The 13,428-nt window shown below is 40.1% G+C and overlaps 1 protein-coding gene across 5 annotated transcripts in view; it reads right to left on the bottom strand.

The window, feature by feature from the left end:
* Positions 1–4,608: 4,608 nt before the first annotated feature.
* Positions 4,609–13,428, bottom strand: part of TGS1 (trimethylguanosine synthase 1) — a 47,811-nt gene continuing 38,991 nt past the window's right edge. The window contains exons 13-15 of one of the 5 annotated variants that reach the window (XR_007148663.1): positions 10,430–10,715; positions 8,471–8,581; positions 4,609–4,893 (exon numbers count right to left, since the gene is read on the bottom strand). Coding sequence is in view for 1 of the 5 variants with exons in the window: in XM_047842678.1 (XP_047698634.1) it covers positions 10,593–10,715 (123 nt within the window). In the remaining 4 variants the exon portion in view is untranslated. Of the gene's footprint in view, positions 4,894–6,661; positions 6,679–8,470; positions 8,582–9,110; positions 10,716–13,428 lie in introns of those variants that run through there. The other 4 variants (XR_007148661.1, XR_007148660.1, XR_007148662.1 and 1 more) reach the window with 4 other exon arrangements.

Raw genomic sequence — 13,428 nt, 5'->3', positions numbered from 1 at the left:
CTTGCCTATGTCTCTTTACGTGCTACACTGTTTGCCTATTTTATTTTCACATGCCACGGTATAAAATCTCAAGACAGATGGTGCCTCAACATATAGTTATCTGGTAAAATGCACCTAGAAACCATTTCTCTCTAGAGAGAACCCTGGTAACAAATGGTGAGACTGTCGCTGGAATCTGAGGAGAAAGTTTAAAATATTAAAAACTCTTTTGGTACAATTCAGTTTTGGGGAAGTGAGCCGTGCCATTATCGCTTCAAACTGTGGTTTACATTTTTCTCCAGGAGAAGGGCTGGGACCATTCCAGGGAACACTGTTTTTTGTAGCATGGGTATTAATTTTGTGGGCATAAATAAATTCATGCAGTGAGTCCACGTGGTGGGGCACAGAGACAAGAAGAAACAGCCCATGTGCGCCGTGATCGCAAAGGGTAGAACTTGAAATACCTTTACAGCGCACTCTCAGTTCTCCAGAGTTTGTCCTGAGGTTAAGCCAGAACAGAGCAGGACAACCTAGATGCGTTGGCCCCTGCGAGGCTGAGCGGACAGGAATCCCAGGCTCCACTCTGACCAATGGAGAGGAGTAGCAAGACCTAAGATGGGGGCCTCAAAGTGCACTATTTGGTGTTGGAGAACATTGGAGAGAGTCCTTTGAGTTATACACATTTTGAAAAAGCGGATTTATGTGTTTTCATCGTCTTAATAGTCACAATGTAAACAGCCAGTCTTCTTTAGGGAATATTTGGGTTGTTTTCAAATTTTTCCCTATATGTCATGAATATCTTCATGGATATAACGAATATCTTCATGGATATAATGAATATCTTCATGGATATAACGAATATCTTCATAAATATAACGAATATCTTCATGGATATAACGAATATCTTCATGGATATAACGAATATCTTCATAGATCTAACGAATATCTTCATGGATATAACGAATATCTTCATGGATATAACGAATATCTTCATAAATATAACGAATATCTTCATGGATATAACGAATATCTTCATGGATATAACGAGTATCTTCATGGATATAATGAGTATCTTCATGGATGTAATGAATATCTTCATGGATATATGCCTATTTTTCCCCTCGCTCAAGGATTTCCGCAGGGCAGATCCTCAGGAGTCAGATAAATGACAGAGGGAGTATATCCAGACTGGACTGAGGGCTAAAGATGAAGAGGTCAGGATGGACCAAGACCATGTCTAGAGGCAACATGGAAACAAGCAACCGTGAGGCCAGTCCAACCGTGTGGAAGGCCCAGGAGGGGCAGCAGAATCCAGCGATAAGCTGGTAGGCCCCGGGGCCACAAGACAAGAAACTGCATATTTGGAACTAAAGGCACCTGTTGGAACTTAAATCCTCAAGTCATAGCCACAGGCTTGGGTTGGCAGCGAGGGTTAAAGAACTCTGGGCCATCTCAGATCCCATTCTGTTGCTTTTCCAAAAGGCGGTAACGAACAGCTAGTGAATGAGTGAATTATTTATCGTAACAAGCTATCATTGAATGCTACTACTTTTAAATTGCTAAGTGAAGAGATTTAACCTGGTATTTAAGGATTGTTTCAACTGGTATTGTGAACTCCCAAAGTCTAGCAGTGCCTGGCATACTTATTTGTTTAATGAGTGATTAGGGAAAAGTATATTTCTTGTGTTTGTATGCTATTTGCATTTCCTCATGGGAAATTAACGTTTAGATGCATTTTTTTTCTATTTATTTACTAGAAATGTCATTTAAAGAAAATGAATTTGAATAAAGGGAGCACATGTCTTAAAGAAAGTAAAACGGTTCTCCCGTCTCTCGTTGTGGGGCAGGTTGAGAAGGGATTCCCCAGAATGGCAAATTCCCCAGAGTTCTTGTGGAGTCTGAGTTCTTCATCAATGCCCAGAGCGAGGCCGTCAGGCCTAAAAGAATTAAAGCAAATTCATCCAAGATCCATAGCTAGTCTAGGCTCAGACACAAGTCACTGTAACAGTTACAACAAAAACCTTCAGCATATAGGTTTATTATTTGTAATCTCAGCTTATTATTGCTGATTATTTCAAGGGTTAAAAAAATCATGATTATACTTCATTTGAGATAATGATTAATTAGTCCTTAATTTAGGACTTCCTAAGCTTTTATTTGAAATACTGCAAAAGAATCTCACCTTTCCAGTTGGAAGGAGGAAGGCTTGTGCAGTATTTCATCCTGGGTTATAAAATGCAAATCTGGTAATTTTTTCCAGCTTCAATGACTATGTCTCCCTATCAGCTAAGGATGAAATCTGAATTCCTAAGCATCTAAGATTTCATTACAAGATACCAAAGCCTCAGAATGAAAGTGTTCTTTTTTGTTCTCCAGAAATTTAGATCTGCACTACCTGAACGAAAGCCATCAGTGACCAGCCCCCTGTAGGTACCGAATACATGAAGTGTAGCTGGTACCAGTGAGATGTACTGTTAAGTTTAAAGTACTTACAGTATTTTACCAGGGGGTGCCTGTGTGGCTCATTCAGTTGAGCGACCAACTCTCGATTTTGGCTCAGGTCATGATCCCAGGGTCATGGGATCGAGCCTTTTGTGGGACTAGGTGCTGAGTGTGGAGTCTGCTTGGGATTCTTTCTCTCTCTCTCCCTCTGCCCCTCTCTCCTTCTCATGATCTGTCTCTCTCTAAATTAAAATTAAAAAAACCACACTGGATACTGAAAACTTAGTAAGAGAAAGTAAAATATCTTATTAATATGGATTTATATCATTTACATGTTAAAACAATATTTTCAAAATTAGTTTCACCTGTTGTTTATTTCTACCTTTAAATGTGGCTACTAGAGAATGTAAAATTACGTTTGTTGCTTATATTTCTAAAAAAATTTTTTTAAATTTATTTATTTTCGAAAGAGAGAGAGAGAGAGAGAGAGAGAGAGAGAGCGCGCGCACTGGTGGGGGAGGGGAAGAGAGAGAGGGAGACACAGAATCCGAAGCAGGCTCCAGGCTCCGAGCTGTCAGCACAGAGCCCGATGCGGGGCTTGAACCCACAAACTGTGAGATCATGACCTGAGCTGAAGCCGGACACTTAACCAACTGAGCCACCCAGGTACCCCTTCTCCTATTACGTTTCCATTGGACAGTGTTGATCTGGAGGATTCCCATTAATACTCTTCAGGATTTCCAAGAGGTGTCTTGCTTAATTACAGAATGCCTTCCCCATTCAACGCTGGAGAAGTAATCCACTCCGCTCTTGCAGAAAGGAGAGTTTTATCCTACGAAGTCTCCAGGAACAGAATGTCTCCTAGGAAGAGTAAGGACTTGCCCACCGGGCTGACACTAACTTGCGTCTCTCATCCGAGCTCTATCTACCTCCTAAACCTCTCTCAGATCTGCCTCTGCCTTTGGTCCTCAGTGCCACACACACATCACTGATGTGGACGAGAGCCTCCTTCCATGCCTCTTGCTTCCCGGGCAGGCTAATTCCTGAGTCCGAGAGATCCCTCCAAGGGAAATCTTCAGCTGCGGTCTGTGGCCCCACAGCGATCAGGGGTGGAATTCAGGCAGTGTGTGAATGTGCGTGGCAAACAGAAAACGAAACAAGCTCGTAGCAGTACCTGTGCTCTGCCACCAACGGACATTTACACGGTTTCATGGAACATTCTAGTTGTTGCACCTTTCTTGAAACACCATTTATAGGGCTCACTACTTGGCAGCAGCTAGCAAACCCTCCAGTAGATTTTATTTAATGTGTTGATTTTAAAAAGCTAGCACTCGGGGCCCCCGGGTGGCTCAGTGGGTTAATCGTCCGACTCCGGCTCAGGTCGTGATCTCACGGTTTGTGAGTTCGAGCCCCGCGTCGGGCTCTGGGCTGGCAGCTCAGAGACCGGAGCCTGCTTCAGATTCTGTGTCTCCTCCTTTCTGCCCCTCCCCTGCTTGTTCTTTCTTTCTTTCTCTCTCTCTCTCTCTAAAATAATGAACACTAAAAAAAGAATTTAAAAAAGCCAGCACTGTGTTCAGGTTGCAGGCACAGGACTCTTCAGCTTCACCAGGAGTTTGACATTTACTGATGTCTAAGCAGATGGCATGCTTTTGCCTTTGTGCCTTCTAAATGCTGTTTCCTTTCTTGGAATGTCTTGTCCCAAGTTGTTAACCTGGAAAAATCCTACTCCTGTATCTCCTCCTGTGATAACTTACCATGATGTTCGAAGGGCAGCCTTTTCATGGTACACGGGACGCTGTGTCATGCTTCTTGGTTCCTTGAGGGGACGATGTGGGTCTTTATCTTCTTTACCATTCACCATCCATTCCACTGTTTCTCAAAGCATGGTATCTAGCATTGTTTTAGGTAGTTAAATGGATGAACATCCTTTCTATTATTATATTAGCATACAAATACTAAAAGGGATAGTGAGTTTTCATTTTTGGCCGTATTTGAAATTGCTTTTCAAATACATTTTTTTTTTTTAACGTTTATTTATTTTTGAGACAGAGAGAGAGAGAGCATGAATAGGGGAGGGTCAGAGAAAGAGGGAGACACAGAATCCGAAACAGGCTCCAGGCTCCGAGCCGTCAGCACAGAGCCCGACGTGGGGCTCGAACTCACAGACCACAAGATCAGGACCTGAGCCGAAGTCAGACGCTTAACCGACTGAGCCACCCAGGGGGCCCCTCAAATACATTTTAAGTTTTAAAAATTAGCTGAGTTAAAAAAAACTGCCGCTACACATTGACAACAGGTGTGGTGACATTATGAGGGTAACAGACAACTGTCTGAGGTCTGGGAAGCACTGGCCTGGCCGACGTCTTTCCTCTGCCTGGTTGGGCCGTGATCCGGGGTACATGAGAACTTGGGGAGCACTTCCTGTTGTCTCTTACATCCCTCTGCTACGGCCTCCAGAATTCGTCGGGCAGCCTGAGATAAGATAATAACATTTGGAAAATGAGTGAGCTGTCCACAAAACATGTTTTATGCTAGTTTTTCAATCATTTTATGACAGAAACCATTAAAAAAAAGTCAATGAAAGGAAATATCGGAAGTTAATGTACTAACTTTATATCAATAGACCAAAATCTAAGTGAAGATATTTTTTCTTCTTTTTAAATTTTATTTAAATCTAAGTTAGTTAACATATAGTGTTAAAATGGTTTCAGGAGTAGAATTTAGTGATTCATCACTTACATTAAAAACCCAGCACTCATCCCAACAAGTGCCCTCCTCAATGCCCATCACCCATTTTCCCCACCCCGCCAACCCTCCCCACCACCCGCCCCCCCATTTGTTCTCTGTATTTAAGAGTCTCTTATGGTTTGCCTCCCTCTCTGTTTTCATCTTATTTTTCTTTCCCTTCCCCTATGCTCGTCTATTTTGTTCCTTAAATACCACAAATGTTGAAATCATTTGATATGTCTTTTCCTGACTTATTTCGCTTAGCATAATGCATTCTAGTTCCATCCATATTGTTGCAAATGGCAAGATTTCATTCTTTTTGATCACTAGTATTCCATTGTAAATATACCACATCTTCTTTAATGAATGGATATTTCTGAAGAAATTATATTAAAAAAACTCATGAAAGTATTAAAAAATGGAAGAAAAATGTGATTTTAAAAAATGAAAGTATCTTGCTGAAAAAAGTATCAGGCTTAGTTTTCCTGGACTTCTAACCAAGGGTTCAATGAACCAATAATGCTAATGTTACTTAGGACACAGGAGAAAAAAAAAAAAAAAAAAAAAGGAAGCATTCTCAAAGCATTCTGCCAGCATAGTCTAATTCTGATACCAAAACCAGGCAAAATGCACAAAAATCAAATATAAACAAAGTGAACTTACCAAGTGAAATCCAGCAGTGAACTAAAACAATACATTATGATAAAGTAGGATTTAATGATACATGCCCATATTCTTGAATAATTTGACATTTTAAGAGTATTTTAGCACTTTATTAAATAAGAGCAAAAAAAAAAACCTCTAGGATACAGTAGTATCTTTAATTCTAAGGCAAGCTCTAACATCGAATAGAAATGCTTCTAAGCTTTCACTGCAAAATAAAAAGCAAGAAGCAAGTGCCATTATCATAACATTCCTGGCAATCCTAACCAATACAATAGGAAAAGAATAAAGATTAAAAGGCACACTTATTGGCAAAGAGAAACTCTTATGAGGGTGTCATGACTGCCGATTTAGAAAATCAAAGTGAATCAGTTGAAACGCTGGAACTGTTCAAAAGGGTTCAGTGAAGTGACTGGATGTAAGAAAGTACGAGCAGTTACATGCAAACAATAGTGTAAGAACAAGAAAGATCCTATTCAAAATCAAACCATAAGTGTGAAATACCAAGCAATAAACTTGGCAAAAGTACCAAGATTTATATGAGTATAAAGGCTTTCCGGAAAGACACAGATCAGAAAGGGACATTTTAAGTCTTTGGATAGAAAGATTCAATGTTGTGACATCACTCTGTCTAAACTGAAAACTGTAAATCCTAATGGGGATTTAAAAATAGAACTGACAGACGTGCCTGGGTGGCTCAGTCGGTTGAGCGGCCGACTTTGGCTCAGGTCATGATCTCACGGTTTGTGAGTTTGAGCCCCGCGTCGGGCTCTGTGCTGACAGCTCGGAGCCTGGAGCCTGGAGCCTGCTTCGGACTCCGTGTCTCCCTCTCTCTCTGCCCCTCCTCCTCTCATGCTGTGTCTCTCTCTGTGTCAAAAATAAATAAACATTAAAAAAAAAATGAAAAAATTTTAAGTTCACCTAAAAAAGTAAAAATGCTCAGGAAGAGCTGAGAAAAATTTAAAGGACTAATGATGAGGGATTTGCAATTATTAGCACATACAATGAGAACTATAGTAATCAAAAACGCAGCACAGGAATGGACAAGTGACCGATGGGACAAAAAGAATTCCAGACGTAGAATTACACACACACACACACACACACACACACACACAGAATTCCAAATTAAAGGACAAAGTTTAGTTCATTTAATAGAAAATGGTGTAGTAACTAGCTAGTATTCATTTGGTGAAAAGATTAGATGCCTAACAGCACACGCACTTGCATAACAAATATATATGAAAAACTGTTCATCCCTCACTAGTTATCAGGACATGCCAATTAAAATAACTTTGATCAGTCTGGTAACAATAAGAATTGAAAACATGCAACGTTCTGGACAGTCGGGAAGAGTGGCCCTATTCGTGCATAGTTGGTGAGAATACACATTTTTGAAGGGCAACTTAACATGACGTACTAAATACAAAAATTAGCATGACTTTTAACCTAAGTTTCAGTTCTAGGACCCTACCCTACTTAGAAATCTACACTGCAGTAGCGTCTGCAATTGCAAAAGCTAGGAACAACCGAAATGTTCATAGTAGGGTAATGGTTAAAGACCGTCTCAGATCTGTACTATGGGACTGTGTAAAAGTGGCAGCACAGGGGCGCCTCGGTGGCTCAGTTGGTTAAGTGTTTGACTTCGGCTCAGGTCATGATCTCACGGTTCAGGAGTTCAAGCCCCGTGTCGGGCTGTGTGCTGACAGCTCAGAGCCTGGAGCCTGCTTTGGATTCTGTGTCTCCCTCTCACTCTGTCCCTCCCCGCTCTCACTCTGTCTGTCTCTCTCTCAAAAACAAATATAAAAAAGAAAAAATAATGGTGCAACTGTTTACGTATTAAAATGGAGAAACTTGTACGGCTTATTAAACTCAAAACAAAATCAAATGTCAAAATATTATCCTATTATGTTCCATCCCACTGTGTGTGGGCAGCTCTGGGAAATGTCTCGAAGTACAACATACTAAGGTGCTGCCCACCATTGCCTTTGGGAAGGGGAATGGAAATGTGGGAGACGAGGTGGAGACAAAGCGCTCCAGGCAGGAGGCGAGGGTAGGGGGTGTCCCTTTTTGAGTTGTTCACTTTGTACTCAAATTGAAAATACATCCTTTTTTTTTATAAAAGCAACTTTGAAGAAGTCTTGTAATTTAACAAGAAGAAAAAGAGAGTTGGACTAGAACAAGGGCTGCTAGCCTCATTTCTGTTTTATCGGAAGCAACTCTAGAAGCTTTACTTTTATCTGTTTTCCATATTTGGCCTTTTGGTAAGACTTTATTTGAACACAGGAGCTGCACGATAAAGTTCTTTTGAACACTACCAATAGTCTACAAACGAGTCTATGTTATGTCTGCGTGTGATGAGTGGAGAGTATTTTAATCTCGGCTAGGCTTCCCGTTCTACTCGTATGTATGTTCAGAAAGATAAATTAGTTTTAATATTAACAATATATAAACAAGAAAACGTACTGTGGAAAAAAGATACACATGAAAGGTTAAGGGACACAAACTAAAAAACACTTGGTGATTTCGGAAATCTGCTTTTACTCCTCTAACTCCTACCTCAGTGGCTGAGTACAGTCATGTTCTAGTTCTAGAGGCCCCGTGGTTATGACCAAGGGTGCCATTATTTAAAAAACGATGACAGACTTACGATACATACACTGATGTTCTGTGACGAGGAAGTATAAAAACAAAGAATGTTGACAGATTTTGATGTTGCGAATCAATAAACAATTCATCCTTCATGACCAGCTCTATTGCCACAGGACAACTGGGAACACATTGGAAAGTTTCATGAGACAAAAATTAGCATTGCGTCTCCATTGCCCGACAAAGTTGTTTTATTTAACAGTTATTCTCCCAGTACTTACTGGAAATTCCAGTTTATTTCAATTCCCCTAGCTCCATCCCAGCCAAAGCCACATTTTGTCTAATGTTTAACGTGGCCACATTATTAAAAGATAAAGGTCCCAGATCCCTGACAGAGTCCTACGGTCCTATCTTTTTACCTACTTGTTAAAATGACTAAACGCAGTTTTTATTTATTTTTTAAATTTTTAAAAAATGTTTTATTTTTGAAAGAGACAGAGCGTGAGCAGGGGAGGGCAGAGAGAGAGGAAGACACAGAATCGGAAGCAGGCTCCAGGCACCGAGTGTGTCTGCACAGAGCCCGACGCGGGGCTCGAACCCATGAACCGTGAGATCATGACCGGAGCCGAAGCCGGATGTTCAACCAACTGAGCCACCCAGGCGCCCCCTAAATACACTTTTTAGATGAATAATTACGCAACACACATTCCTCCTTTCATTGCCATTTTAATAGAAAAAGAATATAAACCCCATTTTACAAAATATACTTATTATTTTTGCAATGGAAATTTAAAACACATTAATTTTATAAAATCAGAGAATGTTAAAAAGCAAATTCTAGACGGAGCAAAGACACAAACACAGTAAAATTCTAGAAAAAAAAAAGCTTAGATCAATGTATGTATTTTCTGGGAATGGAAAAATGTCTTTTAAGAAAAACAAACCCAGAAGCAACAAAAAAAAAAAAGACCAATAGGTCTGACTACCTAAAAATTAAAAACTCATGTATGGCAAAAACAAAAACAAAAAAGCTACAGAACAAGGAAAGGCCAATAACAAACTGGAAAAACATATCTGTAATACCTACTGAAGGCAAAGGGCTCTTAATTTATGAAGAAGTCATGTATATTAATAAGAAAAAGATAACAATCCCTCCAAAACTGATAAAATACAGGAACAGTAAGTTTAAAAGGGGAAAAACTATTGAGACCAAAATATATGAAAATATGCTCAAATCTCATTCATAATTAAGGAATACATACAAACAATAAGATACTATTTTTCTGACACATAAGATAACAAAATTAAAATGCTTGATGACGCCTGCCACAGTTGACAGTTGCAAAAAACTGACAACAGTCCAGGTGTCCACCAACAGGGACCAGTTAAATTAATACAACATGATGGAATATAGGATAGCCATGAAAAGGAATGAGGTAGAGCTCCACGTACGTAAGGATATGGGAAAGGTCTTCAAGATACATCGATGAAATGTACATAGTTTAAAAAAACATACGTTACGTAAAAAACGGGGGAGTACTGAACAGTGCATCAATGAGAGGGAAAAAAGTGTATTAAAGTATACTGCAATTCCTTTTCTGTCTTCCAAAGGAATTATAAAATACTGTTAGCTGTCGTTATCTTTAGATAAATGAATAATGGATAGGGGAAGGGGTAGGAGAGTTCTACTTTTCATTTTGTACCCTTCTGTACTGTTTATGTTTCTACCCTTAAAGGCTTAATATTATTTATCTCAGCAGGGGTCTGATGGGCAGACTACAGCTCATTCACTGTTTTTTTATATCGCTATATTAGAAGAAACACGGTGATTGTTTTTTATACCCACTTACACACAAAGATGTTAAACCAAAACATGTGCGATTCAAAAATATATATAGACACACACACATACATATATACACACTGTCTGACATTAAGCACAGGGGAAAGCCTACCTTTTCCATTTCAGATACTGACTATCCTCATGTATACTGCACACAGTTAATATTATCCAAAGGTGTCCAAGTACCTCATTAATATTCATGAATCTACTGTAAGCTCCTGCGTCATACGGTGATGTAAGATGGTGGGTACAAAATATTAGTGAATGCAGAAAGAAATTCAAGGGTCTCATCTGAATAACGTTCTGACCACACATGATCCATTTGTCTGTCCTTATACCACCTTCACAGTTACGATTCAGAGGCTGATCTTCGAATCAGGTCCCCAAAATAAGCAGTGATTGTCTTCAATTTATTATTAAGAAAGTTTTGTTCTATTTCCACTTGCCCTCCAGGCCCGGCTAAGGATGCCACCTAAAAAAAGGAATAGAAAAAAGTCACACATAACAGAAGCATGATTTCAAAATAAATCCTTCATTTAAATGCTTTATCAAATAATAAGACTCTGGCTTTTCAATTAAGTCTTTCAAATAACAAGGCATCTCAAATGTTCATCGTTACTTTCCAGGCAGGTATTAATGTAGTATCTGGTGGCAGAAATACTTGTTTCAAACACATTTGATCATATGGGTAGGACCATGTGCTGTGTTTCTCGGGCAGAACCCAATCTCTCCAATGGCAGAAGCTAACGCCCTCAGAGGGAGAGAAAATGAACGGACCCTTCCCAAATATCAGGTTTATTTATTAAATAGAAACTTAAAAAAAGAACTCCCTTCCCTGACAGCTTTCGGTCCTGTTCACCTTACCTTCTTCGACTTGCCCTTTCACACATTCAACAATATTCATCGAGCACCTGCTCCCTAAAGCTGGAATACACCAGACAGCAAGATAGAAATGATCCCACGCTCCTGTCAGAGTTCTGGTCTCTGCTGTATGCTTTTTCCTTCTCTTGTGCTGTTATCCTGACCAGGACCACTTCCTCCACCTTTGCTCTTGTGTATTTTTTTAAGTGTTTCTTTAATTTTGAGACAAAGCATGAGCAGGGGAGGGGCAGAGAGAGTGGAGACCAGAGGATCCAAAGTATGCTCTGCACTGAGAGCAGTGAGCCTGATGAGGGGCTCGAACTCACGGTGAGATTGTGACTTGAGCTGAAGGTGTATGCTCCACTGACTGAGCCACCCAGGCGCCCCTCGTGTGTATATTTTTAAGACCCCCTACTTTTTGAGGTCTACGAGGAAACAGTGACCAACCTTTTTATTAGGAAGCTAAAAAAGCATCACCTCCTCTCCACCTCCACGGAGTTAACATCAAAAGGATGGTTCAAACTAGCAATGCTGTCCCCAAAGGTCTACAGATAAAATTTTGGTTCATTCCAACAACTTTTCATTCTCACGTCTATCAACTAGCAAATATATTACCTTCTAAACCCACGATTCCATTACCAGAATCTTTATCAAGATAGCAGCGAGAACGATCAGGGGGAAGGGTATTGCAAGGGGAAAGTCCTGGGGGTCTGATAACTGAAGGCACTGATATTTGGGGATACCCAAAACATCAGGGGCAGGTTCCAACGAAAGGAGACCTGTAGTTTCCGTAATCCACTCTGTGATCCTAATCGGCAGAGTATTTTGCAGGGCTGCAGCTGGTTTTGTTTGGCATGGAGGTTGAGAGAACTAACCTCAGCGGCATTACACGTGCTACACCAGCATCTGGCAGAAGGGAAGATTTTTTGTGCATCACCAATGAGTGTGTATTTTAAAAAAGCATTTCAACTTCCTCTTAGAAAAAAAGTTACAGCTACAGAAATAGGGAAGAAACCACAGGTCATTCTAAAAGAAGCTGTCCCACTAAAAAAGTTAATATCAACATCAATGCCCACCTGCAAAAAAAAAAAAAAAAAAAAAAAAAAAAACACAACAAACAGAACCCCCCCCCCCAAAAAACAACAACAAATATACCATACACCAAAGAGATGGCTGTGTTTTTATCAGTAGGAATAGCTGACGACCCAAGTCAAACACAGTATCTGTCATAATGATAAAAAGCACACGTGTATCCCACTATTTACTAATAAAGAGTACATTAAAGTAAAACTTTAGAAATTAAAAGTAGCCAACTAGTCTTTAAGTGGCAATTATAGGAATAATTGTTTCTTCTATTTTGGTATCTTTATGCCAGTCTGATTTTTCTTTATTCATTTCATTTCATTTTTTTTTTTTTTTTTAAGTAGGCTCCACACCCAACAGGGGGCTTGAACTTACAACCTTGAGACCAAGCGTCACACGCTCCACCGACTGAGCCAGCCAGGTGCCCCTGTTAGTCTGATTTTTCATAAGGGCAAAATGACAAATTTTGTCTTTAAACAATAAAAGGCATTCTCACTAGTATATCTAAAATATAATTATTTCATGGTAAGTTTTCCAGGAGTTAGACATAATTCAGGTGCAGTATTTCTCCTGTTCCTTTAAACCAGTGATTTGCTCAAGAGGAAGTGAGGAATTGGCAAGCTGGAGTTTTCTCGAGGGAGGCGGGGGTTGGGGGTGGTGACTGGGGAGGAGAGAGGAGGACAAGGCAGGGGGAGAGGAGAGGGCAGGTTAAGAGAACTAGAGTTGAGACCACAGCAAAAGTCTACTAGGAGAGGTCTAGCAGAAAACCAAGAGCAAAGTCAGAGGCAAATCTGAATACCAGTTCCACCATCAATTTAGAAGGATCTGAAAAACAGCACTACCTATGTCCCTGAAAAGTGCGTTTTGTGAGCCATAAATAGAATTATATTAAAACAAATCTCTGAGGGGCTCCTGGGTGGTTTAGTCAGTTAGGTGTCTGACTTGGGCTCAGATCATGATCTTGAGGTTTGTGAGTTCGAGCCCCGCATTGGGCTTTCTGTTGTCAGCACAGAGCTCACTTCAGATCCTGTCCCCACCCCCTCACCCTCTCTGCCGCTCCCCTGCTCGTGCTCTCTCTCAAAAATAAATAAACTTAAGAAAAACCCAACAAATCCCTGAGAAAGTGGGGTACTTTTTTCTGGATAGAAAAAAGAATGGAGATGCGCTTACCGCGTGAGAGTTTTCTCGGGTCTGTTGCAAAATGCTTAATGAATTATTTTATTCAAAAACTATTTACTGAA

Source organism: Prionailurus viverrinus, chromosome F2 (assembly GCF_022837055.1).
Source record: "Prionailurus viverrinus isolate Anna chromosome F2, UM_Priviv_1.0, whole genome shotgun sequence".
Classification (NCBI taxonomy): domain Eukaryota; kingdom Metazoa; phylum Chordata; class Mammalia; order Carnivora; family Felidae; genus Prionailurus; species Prionailurus viverrinus.
The sequence above is the reverse complement of the archived record's forward strand: the minus strand, read 5'-3'. Positions and strand labels throughout refer to the sequence as shown.